General features: G+C 41.0%; 1 protein-coding gene across 9 annotated transcripts in view; it reads left to right on the forward strand.

Moving 5' to 3' along the window:
• The window catches only part of tanc1a (tetratricopeptide repeat, ankyrin repeat and coiled-coil containing 1a), a 242,169-nt gene that overhangs the window by 124,336 nt on the left and 99,744 nt on the right, over nucleotides 1-18,089 (forward strand). For 7 of the 9 annotated variants that reach the window (XM_085986345.1, XM_085986352.1, XM_085986351.1 and 4 more), the window contains 3 exons: nucleotides 5,659-5,781; nucleotides 10,214-10,495; nucleotides 13,211-13,365. In XM_085986345.1, coding sequence (XP_085842471.1) covers nucleotides 5,659-5,781; nucleotides 10,214-10,495; nucleotides 13,211-13,365 — 560 coding nt within the window. The remainder of the gene's footprint in view (nucleotides 1-5,658; nucleotides 5,782-10,213; nucleotides 10,496-13,210; nucleotides 13,366-18,089) is intronic. The other 2 variants (XM_085986347.1, XM_085986350.1) reach the window with 1 other exon arrangement.

Consider the following 18,089-nt stretch of genomic DNA (forward strand, 5'->3'; position numbering starts at 1 on the left):
TAGAGTCCTTACAGGAGGTGGGGTGGAAGGAAGTGTAGTCCAGGTAGCTGTGGGAGTCAGTGGGCTTGTAGTGAATGTTGGTCAATAACCTATCGCCAGAGATGGAGACAGAGAAGTCAAGGAAGGGAAGGGAAGATTCGGAGATGGACCATGTGAGGGAAGGGTGGAAATTGGAGGCAAAGTGAATGAAATTGTCTAGTTCAGGGCGAGAGCAGGAAACGGCACCGATACAGTCATCAATGTACCGGAAAAAGAGGTGAGGGAGGGGACCCGAGTAGGACTGGAACAAAGAGTGTTCCACATATCCCACGAAAAGGCAGGCATAGCTAGGACCCATGCGGGTACCCATAGCAACACCTTTGATTTGGAGGAAATGAGTGGAGTCAAAGGAGAAGTTGTTTAATGTGAGAACAAGTTCAGCCAGGCGGAGGAGGGTGGTGGTGGTGGCTGGGGACTGGTTGGGCCTCTGTTCAAGGAAGAAGCGGAGCGCCCTCAGGCCATCCTGGTGGGGGATGGAGGTGTAGAGGGATTGTACGTCCATGGTGAAAAGGAGACGGTTGGGGCCTGGAAACTGTTAAAGTGGCGGAGGGCATCAGAAGAGTCGCGGATCGGGTGGATGCGGGGAGGATGTTCCCGATGATGGGTGAAACTAGAACTAGGGGGCATAGTCTTAGAATAAGGGGCTGCTCTTTCAAAACTGAGATGAGGAGGAACTACTTCACTCAGAGGGTGGTAGGTCCATGGAATATGCTGCCCCAAAAAGCTGTAGAAGCTACATCATTACATAAATTTAAAACAGAAATAGACAGTTTCCTAGAAGTAAAGGGTTATGGGGAACGGGCAGGAATTTGGACATGAGTCTAGGTTCGGATCGGTCATGGCACTGTGGGTAGCGGAGCGGGCCCAGGGGCCATGTAGCCTGATCCTGCTCCTATTTCGTGTGTCTAATTCTGTTCGATTCAGGAGATGGTTCAGTGATAGATTGGCGGTTAGGATCAGATCAGCCATGATCTTATTGAATGGCGGAGCAGGCTCGAGGGGCTGATTGGCCTACTCCTGCTCCTATTTCTTATGTTCTTATGGATGTAGGTGGAAAGAGACTGGACAAGGGGAGAAAAGATAGAGTCGAGATAGGAAGAGATAAGTTCCGTGGGACAAGAACAGGCTGAAACGATGGGTCTACCAGGGCAGTCCTGTTTGTGGATCTTGGGAAGGAGGTAGAAGCGGGCTGTTCGGGAACTGTGAGGTTGGTGGCCGTGGGGGGGGGAAGATCTCCAGAGGAGATGAGGTCAGCGATTCTTGGAAACGGTGGTTTGATGTTCGGTAGTGGGGTCATGGTCCAGGTAGAGATAGGAGGAGGTGCCGGAGAGTTGGCGTTCAGCTTCTGCTAGGTAGAGGTCGGTTCACCAAACAACAACAGCACCACCCTTGTCAGCAGGTTTAATGACAATGTCGGGGTTGGATCTGAGAGAATGGAGTGCTGCAAGTTCAGAGGTAGGTTGGAGTGAGTGAGGGGAGCAGAGAAATGGAGACGGCCGATGTTCTTCACAGAATCACAGAATCTACAGTGCAGATAGAGGCCATTTCGGCCCATCGAGCCTGCACCGACACATATCCCACCCTATCCCCGTAACCCCACGTATTTAATCCCCTAACACTAAGTGTCAATTTATCATAGCCAAATCAACCTAACCTGCACATCTTTGGACTGTGGGAGGAAACCGGAGCACCCGGAGGAAACCCACGCAGACACAGGGAGAATGTGCAAACTCCACACAGACAGTTGCCCGAAGCCAGATTTGAACCCGGGTCCCTGGCGCTGTGAGGCAACAGTGCCCCATTATAGCATAAACCGGGACTGCTCAGCTCACCATCACTTTGATCTCCAGCTTGCAGGTCAAAATCTCACTCTATGCCTATGATGTGTTGTTTTACTTCTCTGTGGTCGCCCTGTCACATGTTTCATAGTTTGGATGCTATGAGCCTGGTTTGGGGTATTAAATTAACCATTCTACCTGACGGACTATATTCCTCAGCTCCTAGGTCTCCAAGCCCTCTAACTTGTATCTCTTCAGTTGGACCTCAGCTGGTTCAGATACTTAAGGGTGCAAGATTTCTTGAGAATTGGGATCTCAATAATATAGCTTTTCCCTTCCTCTTGTATTGATGTGTGGCAACCTACTGAATTATATGGTCAGCCAGTATTATAGAGAGAGTGTATTACTTGGGCTACTATCTAATGTCCTCAGAGATTTGATTTTAGGGACCCTGAAATCACCAAATTTGAAGTTTTTTCCCCACACTGTAGAGCAGTAGATGGGCTATTGTTGATGATGATAGAAAATAAGTGAAATTCTTGTGGATCAGATACAGCACTTTGGCGAGTTGCTGCAGTGCATCTTGTAGATGGTACACGCTGCAGCCACAGTGCGCTGGTGGTGGAGGGAGTAAATGTTTAAGGTGGTGGATGGGATGCAAATCAAGCAGGCTGCTTTGTCCTGGATGGTGCCGAGCTTCTTGTGTTGTTGGAACTATGTTCATCCAGGCAAGTGGAGAGTATTCCATCACACCTGACTTGTGCCTTGTAGATGGTGGAAAGGCTTTGGGGAGTCGGAAGGTGAGACACTCGCCGCAGAATACCCAGTCTCTGAGCTGCTCTTGTTGCCACAGTATTTGTGTGGCTGGTCCATTTAAGTTTCTGGTCAATGGTGGCCCCCCCAGGATGATGATGGCAAGGGATTCGGCGATGGTAATGCCGTTGAATGTCATGGGGAGGCGGTTTGAATCTCTTGTTGGAGATTGTCATTGCCTGGCACTTTGGTGGTGCAAATGTTACTTGGCACTTATCAGCCCAGGCCTTGTTGCATGCAGACACGGACTGCATCATCTGAGGAGTTGCGAATGGAACTGAGCACTGCACAATCATCAGTAAACATCCCCACTCTGACCCTATGATGGAGGGAAGGTCCTTAATGAAGCAGCTGAACTTGATGGGCCTAGGACACTACCCCGAGGAATGCTTGCAGCAATGTCCTGGGGCTGAGATGATTGGTCTCCAACAATCACAACCATCTTTCTTTGTGCTAGGTATGACTCTAGCCAATGGAGAGTTTTCCCCCTGATTTCCATTGACTTGAATTTTACTGGGGTTCCTTGATGTCACACTGTCATTCGCAATTAGTACTAATTTAATGAGATGCTGTATATAGCATGTAGAACTTTTCAGATTATTTTTGAAAACATTTTATTTCTGGTTTACTTTGAACCTTTAAAATTGTGTAAAGTTCAAGGGATAAATAAGTGTGGAAAAAATTAAATTGTACAGTTGTAAAAAGTTGTGTGCATACAATACAAGGCACGGTGGCATAGTGGTTAGCACTGTTGCCTCACAGCGCCAGGGACCCGGGTTCAAATCTGGCCTCGGGCGACTGTCTGTGTGGAGTTTGCACATTCTCCCTGTGTCTGCGTGGGTTTCCTCCGGGTGCTCCGGTTTCCTCCCACAGTCCAAAGATGTGCAGGTTAGGTTGATTTGGCTATGATAAATTGACCCTTAGTGTTAGGGGATTAAATACATGGGGTTACGGGGATAGGGTGGGATATGTGTCGGTGCAGGCTCGATGGGCCGAAATGGCCTCTTATCTGCACTGTAGATTCTGTGATTCTGTGAATCTGTTCCATTCTCTGCATATTCTCTGTGTGAGTATGCAAAGTAAAAGTATTATCCTGGGACTCCTTAACTTAATTGGAATGCAGAGCAGGAAGAAAAAGCATGGCATTTTGAGAAGCTAGAAGACGGCGTTTGACTTCCAAGTAAATACATGGGGGAAAAGGTGGGGTTTGTTATTTTGGCCATTGGGTGAAAACAGACATTAAATGGGTGCTATGCTAATAAGAAACGCCTGTTTGAAAGTGAGGATTTAGCAGGCAATTTTCGAATGAATTCAGTCAATTTCAATCAGCAAGTGAACATTGAAAGCTGAGCATGGCTTTAAGTCGCACTCAATCCTCAGCTAAGACTTGTTTACTCCTGTTCAGCTGGTTGCAGTTGGGAGAGGTCGTTAAATTAAGTGTTTCCCACCAAAATGGTGTGCAGCCTCTTTAATGAGCACTAGCAGGCAACTTAATTGTCCATCAGCCCCATAACAATCTTCCAGCTGGCCGCTTCTAGTGTTGACTTCAACTCCTTTACCAAGATGGTGTCTTGTGCTAAATGTGGGCTAAACTGGTGTTGCAGCTTAAGACCCCATCTTGGCCACCTCTTTACCTCCTTTAGTGCCTAAAGTATTTGGCCAAAATTGCCCCCGGGGTTTTTGTTGCAGGATAATCAAATGTCTTTTTTTTTTAAAGTGAAGATCTGGAGCAGGGTAATAACATAAAAGTCAGTAACGGCTGAAAACGCAATGCCCTAATAGTGTGTAATCAGCCCTGTAGTGCCCATTTCACTAATGTTTTGTTATATGTAGTATGATGATATAGGTTAATAAGGGATCCTGCTATATAAGAATTAAAAGGTAGGATTGAAATTGTAATTTCTCCATGATAACCCTTGTTTTAACAGAATTTTGATGTACTTGCATTTTATTTGATAAATTATACTTTGTCACTTTAAAGTTGTTACTAAAATACCACATTTTTACTTTATTGCCGTATACATTTTTTGCTATGGTAGAATAAATTCTAGATAATGTCGCTTATGGTGCAGTGTTTCTTTGAAGGAGGTACTTTCAGTTGACTAAGTGTTAGAAGAGTTAAAAGCGCTGCTGATGTCTGGAACAATGAAAGGAAAAAACTTCAGTTTTTTATGCTGATGTAGTCTCTCGGTGAAAGCCATCCTATGTAAACTATAGTTGAGAGCAGTCTGATGCACACAACAGGCTGATGTAGCCAGCAGGGGTGCCTAACTTTGTATGCATGGCCAGCTTCCCTGCATGTCTTTACTCTTCTCATTCAGTGCACCAATGAAGGAAGAATGCCTGTCTGCTGTTGAGCTACTGATTCATTTCAGATGGACAGCTCCGTACCGGTGTAAACCATGATTAACCAGCTTTGCACTGTTACAGAATACTAGTTCTTTGAAGTGGCTTTCAGAATTTTAAGGACATTGTTATTCTGTAGCCTTGATTAAGCAACTCTATGAAGAAATAAATGAATCCTCATTACTAGTAGTTATGTTTTGGGATACTGGCATCATTGCAGAGAATGTGGCAAGTGCAATTACAAGTTGAGTACTGTCAATGTCTGGATTAAATCGCTGGTGCAGAAGAACCATTTAGTTATGCAGCAAATCTGTGCTTAAATGTTCAGGGTTTCACTAAAGGATTCATGAGTTGCTGAACCCCATCAAGGGAAATGGCGTGAAATGTCATACCCATAGCTTTCCTATCTGCTGCTTTCACTGTTAAGTGTGTAAGTATGGTATTTACTTAGTGAAGTTGTGAATATCTTGAGTAAAATGTGAAACTACAGAAACTGAAGTTATTGACATATGTTTTGTTATTGATATCCGAAGAACAACTGCATTTAGGGCATTAATTTGTTATGTCACTAATTGGTCTGTAATTTTTAGTCTGTGAATTGCACAACACATCTTGAAAGATCCCCGAGTATGGCTTTGACAAGTATAGTGATTTTGCGTGGTTTGACCCTTTGTTGTCACAGCAACTAGTTCAGCTAAGCTGGAAGATTTGAGTTATCTGGATGAAAGGAGTACACCACTGCATACCTCTATTAGAATGCCTTGGCATAACACAGCTGGAGGAAGAGTACAGCAGAATGTGAAAGGTATGGTATTGCAATATAGATGCTATTTATGTTTTGAAGCAAATCATAAAACTGTCTTTAAAAATTAGAAATACTGCAGTATGGTTCATTACATAAGTTTAAACAATTTTTTCATGTTTTTCAAATCTTAGTTACTGTAAAACCTAAAAGTTATGGTAGACAAACTACCAATAGAAACAGACTTATTGGGGCCAACATCACAATATGTGATTGACTAATCCCATTGCTTTTCTGTCATACGCTTGGGTTGAAATGGGAAAAATATTTGTGCGTTGTCCTACTTTTAGTGTAATCTTTAAATACATTACTTTCTGCTGTAATTGAATATCATTGTCTGAAACTAAGCTGCTTTAACTTTCTGTGAGGGGAAAAATAATCAGTTAAACTGTACCTCTTCAAAATTGGAATTCTCTGAATTTCTGATCTTCATGTGGCATTTTTAATGATGCCCAGGACTCATTCGTTGGTCATTCATACGGCAATCTGCCAAAACATTTTAAATGTTAACATTTCAAAGATACTATTATCAGGATTTTGGGATAATTTTAACCATATAAGCATAGAAATAGTTAAATGGAATAATCTACCGAAGCGTCCTGTATCTTGAGTTTAGGCAGAAAGAATGGAAGACAGCCAAAAAGGCAAAGGGGAGAAGGATTTTCGAGGGGCAGATGAGCAGAGAGACAGTTACAGGAAAAGAAAGATACAACTTTTTTTTTTTCAATTTTGAATGTAAACAGCACCAGAGGAGAGATCAACTAGCTTGTTTACAAACTGAGGATGCTACGCATGAGTTTTCTTGCAGCTCTTGTATTTTATCCATTTTGCAATGCATAGTGATGTTAAAAAATGTAAGAATGGGTATAAACAAAATCATGAGAAAAGTGGAAAGGAAGTTGTACAGTCATAAAAGGTAACATTAAGAAAGTTGAAAGTGCATATTGGTATAAATGAAAGTTGAAAGAATGTACAGTAGATAGGAGAGAATGATAAATTGAAATAATGCAGATGGGTGGGAATGAATGGGAAGGAGTGTGCATGATTACAGTGCTATAATTTTCCACTTTACATGATGTAATTCTTTTAGTATGACACTTTTCTCTGTCTCTAAATATACAAATGGGTTTAGATCCACCACCCACCCCCCAACGTGAAGTAATGCACCTATTGTGTATATAAAAAAATAAAAGAAATTATTGTCTGGTCTGCTTTCTAAACATTTTGATGCTTGCCTGGATTTCTTGCCAGTTTTCAAACTAAAATTATGGCCCTAAATGCATAAAATTACAATAGATTAGGATTGATAACCAGTTAATTTAGTTTGCTAGTATTGTTAGACCCTCCAATTCAGTTGATGGGTCTTTTGAAAAGTGGTTCCTTTGCATAAGTTCACTAAAATGTCTGCAGATCAGTAGATGGATTGAAACACTAACTACATAGTTTGAGGAACTCACAGCTACAAGAATTGAGAATATCCTTTTGCCTTAAGTTTAGAGTTGAGGAGCTGTAACTTAGATCAAGATTTATACTCTGAACTAGAATTATATGTTTACAGCTAGATTTTCACCATGGAATCTACTGTACTGTTAATGTGCAATCCCCTGCTTTCTCATTTGCACTTCTGGAGTTTATATTTAAAATATGTTGCAAGACAAATCATGCTGCCATGACACACAATGCCATTCCACACCATATCGTAATATGGTTACAGTTTACATTTGAGAGAAAGTAGCTTGATTCTGTTGGTCAAATTCAAAATACTGTGCTTTGGAGCTGCTTTCAAAGTGACACTGGGAATTTATAATGGTTTAGACTTGCAAGTTTCACCAGCGTTGTTGCTATTATATTTTCATGTCACAGATTTGAATGTGGTAATAGAGTGCCGATTTTAGGGTTTGAGTGCCCAGTTTAGTTTGTAAGAATGGGGAATTACGTGATAAAAACATAAATAAATATGACTCCTATGCAAGTGTAAAGTGAAGACCACTGGAGACTATTCTTTAAAGTTTTTAGCTACTTATTTTAAAATATTATAGTGGCACTATTAATATAGAAACATAGAAGATAGGAGCAGGAGTAGGCCATTCGGCCCCTCGAGCCTGCTCCTCCATTCAATGAGATCATGGCTGATCAGCCAAACTCAGTACCCTGTCCCTGCCTTCTCCCCATATCCCTTGATCCCTTTAGCCTTAAGAAATATATCTAACTTCTTCTTGAATATATTTAATGAATTGGCCTCAACTGCCATCTGTGGTAGAGAATTCCACAGGTTCACCACTCTGGGTGAAGAAATTCCTTCTCATCTCTGTCCTAAATGGCTTACCCCTTATCCTTAGACTGTGACCCCTGGTTCTGGACTCCCCCTGCCATCGGGAACATCCTTCCTGCATCTAGTCCTGTTATTAGAATGTTATAAGTTTCAATGAGATCCCCTCTCATTCTTCTAAACACCAGCAAGTATAAGCCCAATTGATCCAATCTCTCCTCATACGTCATTCCTGCCATCCCAGGTCTCAGTCTGGTGAATCTTCGCTGCACTCCCTCCATGGTAAGAACATCCTTCCTCAAATAGGGTGACCAAAACTGCACACAATACTCGAGGTGTGGTCTCACCAAGACTCTGTACAACTGCAGCAAGACATCCTTGTTCCTGTACTCGAACCCTCTCGCTACGAAGGCCAACATACCATTTGCCTTCTTGACCGCCTGCTGCACCTGCATACTTACCTTCAGCGACTGGTGCACAAGGACACCCAGGTCTCGTTGCACTTTCCCTTCTCCCAATCTATTGCCATTCAGATAATCTGCCTTCCTGTTTTTGCCACCAAAGTGGATAACCTCACATTTATCCACATTATACTGCATCTGCCATGCATCTGCCCAATCACCCAACCTGTCCAAATCATACTGGAGTTTCTCGGCATCCTCCTCATAGCACACACGCCCACCCAGCTTTGTGTCATCTGCAAACTTGGAGATATTACATCTAGTTCCCTCGTCTAGATCATTAATATATATTGTGAATAGCTGGGGTCCTAGGACTGATCCCTGCGGTACCCCACTAGTCACTGCCTGCCACTCGGAAAAGACCCGTTTATTCCAACTCTTTGCTTCCTGTCTGCCAACCAGTTCTCTATCCAAGTCAGTACCTTGCCCCCAATCCCATGTGCCTTAACTTTACACGCTAATCTCTTATGCGGGACCTTATCGAAAGCCTTCTGAAAGTCCAGATACACCACATCCACTGGTTCTCCCTTATCCTACCAGTTACATCCTCAAAAAATTCCAGTAGATTAGTCAAGCACTATTTACCTTTTGTAAATCCATGTTGACTTTGTCCGATCCTGTCACTGTTTTCCAAGTGCTCTGCTATTACATCTTCTATAATGGACTCTAGCATTTTCCCCACTACCGATGCCAGGCTTACTGGTCTATAATTCCCTGTTTTCTCTACCACCTTTTTTGAATAGTGGGGTAGCATTAGCTACCCTCCAATCCATGGGAACTGTTCCAAAATTCTATAGACCCTGGAAGATGACCAGCAATGCATCTACTATTTCTAGGGCCACTTCCTTACGTACCCTAGGATGTAGATTATCAGGCCCTGGGGATTTATCGGCCTTCAATCCCGTAAATTTCCCTAACACCATTTCCCTACAAATACTGATTTCTTTCAGTTCCTCCCTCTCATTAGACCCTATGTTCCCCGACATCTCTGGGAGGCTATTTGAGTCCTCCTTTGCAAAGACAGAACCAAAGTATGTATTTAATTGGTCTGCAACTTCTTTGTTCCCCCTTGGCTTACAGTGGTGGTTCCCCTCCTCATTTTACTGAACAGCCCTATCAAAGTAGTCGATTTCTAGCACAGTTGCGAGGTTCTTCTCCATCATTAATGGGTACCAGTAATTAGCTTTTGAATAGATTTGTGATTATATGATCTATAATAGAAAATGGGCTAATAAATATATAACATGAAATTATAATTGCTTTTAGTTAAATTCTAGTGAGGAAAGGTTGAACAATTATGTTTATGGATTATATTTATGAAGTTACTTTATACAAGCATTGCTAAACTAAATTTAATTAGATATTGTTAGAACTAGTATTTTTACATCTGCCTTGATGATATAAAATACTGTGACATAGTTAGAATGCAATTTTTAATGAAATTACATTGTATCACACAAATACCAAATTAGATTTCTATTCAAAACAACATTGAAATGATGTAAGTTATAAATAAACTTGTATAAAGTTAATATTTTTAGGCAGTGATGCATACACTTGGCTTTCATTGGGCACAATGGGCAAAGATTTAGCGCTTAGGATTTTTGTGCACTGACCAAGAAATTTGTTGTGCTCTTAGCATATTTTTAAGAGATCTCACTGATGAAAATTAATCCAGTCTTTTTTTTAATATCTTTTATTTTAGGGCGATTTACTCCCTACAAGCCAGTTGATATTGTGTTAAAGCCATTATTGTTTGAGGTGCCAAGCATTACTACAGATTCAATATTTATTGGTCGGGATTGGCTGTTCCAGAGGATAGATGAGAACCTGAAAAATGGAGCGGCTCCAGAGAACAAAGGAACAATAATTGTTGGAAATGTTGGATTTGGGAAAACAGCCATTATTTCCAGGCTGGTGGCACTAAGCTGTCATGGAGGTCGGATGAGACAAATTGCATCAAACAGCTCTAGTGTATTCTCAAAAAGTGAGTTCCCTGTCCGCAATACTTGAATTATGGTGCAACTAAACCAAGGAAGAGCCATGGCTAAATAAGTTCCAGTATTCTGCTGAAGAGGCAATGTTAGTAATTGCACATAAATGAAATATACTTGGAGATGAGCACTGGCCTGTAATTTGCGGTCAGCGGTGAAGCAAAGGCGTTTGCCGCTGGCCCTGAAGTAAGCTTCCTATAAAGACCTTGCAATCTCTGTGGCGAGAAGTTTGGGTTTTCCGATGTTCAGTTGAGATCAGTGTAACTTCATTGGAAATCCATAACGTGAGTTGCTGTGATGTCAACAAACTGTCTAAGCAGCCAATTACCCACTGCAAATTTCAGGCCTGTGTGAATAACGTCACTTAATATACTTTGTATTCATTTAAATAATAGATGGGGTAACATTGCAAATTAAGGTAAATGCAAGTTCTTTCGTGTATGGACAAATAAACCATACATGATCAGGGATGCATCAACAAAGTCAGCAGTGTAAAGTATAGCTAACAAGTTTTATCTCTCTTTATTGTGTTTTGCATGGGCACTATGGATATGTGCCTATTGGCCATGTCCTATAATAGTTAGAAAAACAAAATACTATGGATACTGGAAATCTGAAATATAAACAGAAAATACTGGAAATACTCAACAGGTCAGTGCAGCACTTTACAACGACATTGAGTAACAATTTCAGATCATAACCACTGCTCCCTTTTTTTTGGACAGCAGGTGCAGTTAATGATTCTGCTGTTGCCATTTTAGCTCCTCTAGACCCATCTTTTGTTTCTTTAATTGTCCCATTACCACCCTCTTTTGACTTGCACGATCATCCCTTTTGTCATTTAATCACTTCCATCCTATCACAGACCTTCCCTTTTTTGTTCTTGCCTCTCACCAGCAACACCACCCCCCCCCCCCCCCCTGCCATTCCAGGCTTTATACTTAAAACCTGTTGCATCGCTAACATTTTCCAGTTCTGATGAAAGGTCATCGATCTGAAACGTTAACTCTGTTTCTCTCTCCACAGATGCTGCCTGACCTGCTGAGTATTTCCAGCATTTACTATAAGTTACTTCCTTTCAGTATTAGATATAATGAAAGTTAGATCTGCATACATTTGATATACTTGTATGTACACATTAATTTTTGATCTCATAATTAGATTTTAAAGAAACTCATAACCAACATTTTTCATTTGATAGATTGTTAAATTCATGTTAAGTTGTTCACTACGACCAAAATATTTAAATTAAAGCACAGGTGTGGTTCGTGCTTTAAAACATAGGTTTTGAAAGAAGGACACCTTATTTTTGTTTCTCTTCAGGTTTCTGTGTTTCTCTGCGTTGACCCAGCATTCTATTTAGTTCACGGGATGCTAATACACAATTTCTACAGTGATGGCACTCATTCCTTTTAGGTAGCTAACTCTGTCTTATAGGAATTAGGAAAAGAGGTTCCCGAGAGAGTGTAAATATTTGTATTGAGTTAGTCATACTAAAATGTTTGAAAACTATAGGGCTGGAGCGGTGCATCTCATGATGTGCCCCATTAGTTAGACTTTTTTCTGCACACTTCAGCTCGAATATAATTTGCACCATAAATTGCTGGAAGTGCAATCTGATCACGGCGAGGGCAACGTGGCATCTAGGACCTTGAACCAACAGTGTATCTCCTTAACCAAGGAGAATTAAGGATTGAGAAAGAAACAGAGGAACAATGGAGAAGAAGGGTGAATTAGAGTCAAATCAGGTACAGAAAGAGAAATAGAGAGGGAAAGAAAGATTGGATTGAGTAAGAAAAAAATGTAACATTTAAAAAATCTCCTAAAACAATTCACAAATTGAAGGAATTAGACGCCACAATTGTTTGCTTTCTGGGCAAGAGAAATTAATTGGCAGTCATTAACAATTATCATGTCATTAGAAGGTAACTTGCACTGTTAAATGCAAGACTTAACTTTTTCTATGGCATGATTAATGGGCAAATTCTTGAAAATCATGGGGAGGTAAAGTGCAAGATGCCATTTTTGCAAAACTAATGGCGTAGCGGCGCAAATTGGCCAGCAACTTGTGACGATTCGCAATTCATGGGTTATCTCTTTCTCGCTAAAAAATTTTTATTTGCGTTTTTAAAAATCTAGCAACAATTGACTACATGCAGGAATGAGAATGAACCGTTTAAATTGTTCCCATTCTAGGCCGGAGAGGTTAATTGGCATTGCATTAACAATTATCACCTCATTAAAAAGATACTTGCACTCTTAATTACCAGACTTAACTTTCAGTGGCAACTTTAATGGGCAATTAATGTGCAAACCCAGCAAGTTCTTGACAATGGGGAGGCTAAGAGTGAGATGCTGTCTGTGCGAAGTAAATGGAGGAGTGGCGTAAATTAATTAGCAAGTTCTCTTAATCCCTTCACCTTGCTGGCCGATTTGTATATTAATAAAAGCATGCATCATTACGAGCCTTTATTTTTCCAGCAAGATCCGGCCCACTTTAAACGCCAAAGCGCGTTCACACTGTGCTACTTGCTTGGAATCTGGGACTTTTTCTAGTGACACTTTCATACCTGTGTATACTTTGCTTTGTGAATGATTTGATAACCCCTAACAACAAATTTTACTTGGGGTGGTGCGAGGCAAGAGTGATGTTGTTTAAAGTTCTAATTTTCTTTTAACTATTACAATTAATCTATTTAAACTGTCAGTAGGTGCAGACCTACACCAGGAACTTCCACTGAGTCAACCATCCCAAATCGCCTCTCCCTTTCATAGTCCCAACACTTTGAGCAGTGGGAGTTATCCCGGAACCCCTGAACTTCTAAGACAAAGGGAAGAAGCTTTGAAGAGACTTGCAGCACAGGTAAGCTGCACCTTCACTTTAGCAGTATCTTTTTGATGCAGAGAAATTAGCTTTTACTGGCCAGATTTTCCATAAGCAGGGACACTGATTTATGGTGATTGCATGGGATTCTATGGTCGCAATATTTTGGAAGTGGCTGTCTATTTTTGTTCTGAGATATGAGAAAGAAAGGCCTTGCCTATAATATGCTAAGAGACTGTTGTTCTCCGGCTACTGGTTTACAGTGATTGAATAAGTCAAACTCTTCATTTTGTGGGATTCCACCATTTTTACATGTGTTCTGGGAATCACATTCCATGATTCCATTCTATTTTTCTATGAAAGCCAAAAATCAGTGGCTCCCTCCATAAGATTTCCATGTTTATAGAATGATTGCAGAAATTCATTTTGTTATTCGGGGCAAAGATTTTTGGCTATTTTTGTTTTATTAAAATATACATACAGTCGTGGGTTCTCTTTGTTTCCTTCTCTCACTGTGTGCATTCATTAGCTGAGAAGGTGGACAGCAAAACATTTACCAATGTTGCTCTGTAATCGATTGTCAGGAGTGGTTATTTCCCAATAAGGAAGTATGATGGCGTGGCTGAGATCAGGAACTCCCTACGCGAGAAGTTGCAGAACTTCACTATGTAATTTTACAATATGACTCTTCAATTTTTGGCAAATCACACTGAAAACATTTTTGCCAGTCCAAAGCCAGAGACTGAGTTCAATATTGGAGTTGGTGTCCATAAAATACATCCCAATAGTTAAACCGAAGTTATGTAAGAGTCCACGTTAAGAGCCTAGAACACATACACTTTCTGTACTATTACCTGCTTATTCACTATTTTGAAAGTAAGCTACTTACTTTCCATTAAAATACTACAAATAAGTTGATAGCAAGGTGCCTTTTATATTTTTTCCAAAAAGTAACTACACTTTATAACTAGGTTAAAAATACATACATCATTATCGTTTATATTTAAAAAATCAGTTAAGTTGACCTATAATTCATAAAGTACTTAAGAACATAACAAGATTTAGGAGCAGGAGTAGGCCATACTGCCCTTCGAGCCTACTCCGCCATTCAATAAGTCGTGGCTGATCTTCGACCTCAACTCCACTTTCCTGCCTGATCTCCATATCCCTTGATTCCCCTAGAGTCCAAAAATCTATCTATCCCAGCCTTGACTATACTCAATGACTCAGCATCCACAGCCCTTTGGGGTAGAGAATTCGAAAGATTCACAACCCCGAGTGAAGAAATTGCTCCTCATCTCACTCTTAAATGGACGACCCCTTATCCTGAGACTATGACCCCTAGTTCTAGACTCTCCAGCCAGCGGAAACAGCCTCTCAGCATCGACCCTGTCAATCCCCCTCAGAATCTTGTATGTTTCAATGAGATCACCTCTCATTCTTCTAAACTCGAGAGAGTATAGGCCCATTCTCTTATCACCTTCTCATTCCAGGAATCACTCTAGTGAACCTTCGTTGTCAATCTAGTGAACCTTCGTTACACTGCCTCTAAGGCATGTATATCCTTCCTCAGATAAGGAGACCAAAACTGTACAATTGTAGCAAAACTTCCTTACTCTTGTACTCCAACCCCCTGGCAATAAAGGCCAACATGCTCCAACCCCCTGGCAATAAAGGCCAACATGCTCCAACCCCCTGGCAATAAAGGCCAACATGCTCCAACCCCCTGGCAATAAAGGCCAACATGCTCCAACCCCCTGGCAATAAAGGCCAACATGCCATTTACCTTCCTAATTGCTTGCTGTACCTGCATGCTAACTTGTGTTTCCTGTACGAGAACACCTAAATCTCTCTGAACACCAACATTTAATAGTTTCTCAACATTTAAAAAATATTCTGTTTTTCTATTCCTATCAAAGTGACTAACCTCACATTTCTTCACATTATACTCCATCGGCCAGCTGATTACCCAGTTACTTAACCTGTCTATATCCCTTTGCAGCCTATTTGTGTCCTCCTCACAGCTTACTTTCCCACCTAGCTTTGTATTGTCCGCAAACTTGGATACATTATACTAATTTCTATAAATTGTAAATAGCTGAGGCCCAAGCACTGATCCTTGTGGCAACTCTCTAGTTATAGCCTGCCAACGTAAAAATGATCCATTTATCCCTACTCTCTCTTCTGTCCGTTAACCAATCCTCTTATCTATTATTACTCCCAACCCCCATGAGCTTTTATCATGCGTAGCAGCAGCCTTTTATGTGGCACCTTATCAAATGCCTTTTGGAAAGCCAATTGTACTACATCCACTAGTTCCCCTTTATCAACCCTGCTAGTTACATTCTCAAAAATTTCTAAATTTGTTAAACATAATTTCCCTTTCATAAAACCACGTTGACTTAGCTTAATCGTATTAATGATCTAAATGCCCTGTTACCACTTCCTTAATAATGGATTCTAGCATTTTCCTGACAAATGATGTCAGGGTAACTGGCCTGTACAGGAAACTTTTTTTTATCCTGCACCGACGTGCCGGTTCATCAAAAATTCTGGATAGCCGAAAGCTATAGTAAAAGATACGGAGAGATGAGAGCTCCGTATAAAGCAACAAACCCTGTTGCTTAGCAACAGGTTCAGAACAATGGCCACAAGTTCCAAGCGTCTCTGTAGCTTAGCAACAGCTGCAGCCACACCCTTGCACAGCAACAGATCGAGGAAGGCAAGTACAATATGAAGTAAAACTTACCTGAACCTACTCCTGAATTTTGCCGGTTAACTGAGATTTCCGGTTATTTAGGTGCCGGTAAATCGAAAGTTTCCTGTAGTTCCCTGTTTTCTCTCGCCCTCCTTTCTTGAATAGCGGGATTACATTTGCTGCCTTCCAATCCGCTGGGACCGTTCTAGAATCATACGGAATTTTGGAAGATCACAACCAACCCCTGGCTGCAGACATATAATCTACTTGTAATGTATTTGTCATCCGACAGTGTATACAGCCTTTCCCATTTCTCTGCTCATGTGGCACTGGTTGCTGACCCATCCAGGCTTTGAAACTGGCTTACTACATTGTAAGCAGCATTTTATTTTGTGTGTGGATTGGGGAGGGCATCCAGTATAACAGATTATCAAACTTTGCTTAACATGGCCTCCACGCCCCCATCTCAGTTACTCCAGAAAGTGTGTTTTATTTTATTTGACAGGGACCAATAAGAGGCTCCAATGTGATTGAACAGCATCATAACCAAGCCTTGCAAGCATGTCGTTCTTGTTGTAAAAAACATAAGTGACATCTATTTGTTCAATATAGGGCTAGTGTGGGAAAGGCAATCCAATGAAAGTAGCAGAACTAAAAATCCCAAGTTACAGTGGTTGAATTGTGTCAGCTGTACAGTACCCATAAATTGACGACTGTTATCCCGTATTTATTTTTTGGGCAGTTAATTAGCATCCAGAGTGGATGGGGGAACCGGCAGTGCCTCATGAAGCTAGAATGTTTCAGAATATATGCCTGCAACCAGGGTTTGAATTTGGCTTTACTTAATGAGCACAGTTACTTAAAAAAAAAAATATTTCCAGGTTATTAAATCTGAACCTCAACCCCCCCCCCCCCCCCCCCAAAACAGAATTACTGAAAATATTCCTTATAAGATCAAAATATGACGGGTCTCTTGTTCCTTCCCGAGGCAAACCCTTTTTCACCAGGAAGGAGCAATTCATTGTTAAAGAATCCCTATCCTATTATAATAATCATTGAATGACGAGTAAATAAGTATGCCAACCAGATTCTAGCATTTAAAATTAATTCACCCAAAATTCAAAACATAAATTCTCTTGTGTGTGAATGGTAACAAAGAAAAGTTTCTGGAACCAGCAACAGATCTGATGAATTAACTTAAATGTTTTTGCACTGAGCTTAAGGTTTTTAAACTTCCCTCCCTGGATTACTGAGCTGCCAGCCATGAAAATGGACTATCTAGTTGAAAGTGGATGGTCACCATAAACAATACTTTTTAAAAGCATCTTAATGCATTATTTAAAAAAAAAAAAAATCCAAACTGTAACTCATTGCATCAAAGATGGGCTGCTTAAATTATATTCCAATTATCTGAAAATGGTGATGGTGAGGTTTCTGAAGAAAGTAAAAACAGCATTAGTGGAAAACCGAGTTGGAGGCTGATAACATTCAGCAAATCACTTTTTTTGTCAGTATAATCATTCTGAACTTCAGACATGTAATTGTTACTGAATATGAATGCAGTTAGAGTACTGTGTGCAGTATTGTGTTCCACACTATATGGTGAATATTGAGGCTTTAAAGAGGGTTCAGTGCAGTTTTACTAGGATCCTGGCATAAGAACATAACATAAGAAGCAGGAGTAGGCCATACGGCCCCTCGGGCCTGCTCCGCCATTCAGTAGGATCATGGCTGATCCGAATCTAGACTCACGTCCACTTCCCTGCCCTCTCCCCGTAACCCCTAATTCCCTTATCTGCTAGGAAACTGTCTATCTCCATTTTAAATTTATTTAATGTTGCAGCTTCTGCAGCTCTCTGGGGTAGCAAATTCCATAGATTTACTACCCTCTGAGTTTCTCCTCATCTCAGCTTTGAAAGGGCAGCCCCTTATTCTTAGATTATGCCCCCTACTTCTAGTCTCACCCATCAGTGGAAACATCCTCCCCGCATCCACCCGATCAAGCCCCCTCACAATCTTATATGTTTCGATAAGATCGCCTCTCATTCTTCTGAACTCCAATGAG

This window comes from Somniosus microcephalus, chromosome 4, assembly GCF_052327205.1.
Source record: "Somniosus microcephalus isolate GS21.2 chromosome 4, FLI_Smic_1.0, whole genome shotgun sequence".
Taxonomy (NCBI): domain Eukaryota; kingdom Metazoa; phylum Chordata; class Chondrichthyes; order Squaliformes; family Somniosidae; genus Somniosus; species Somniosus microcephalus.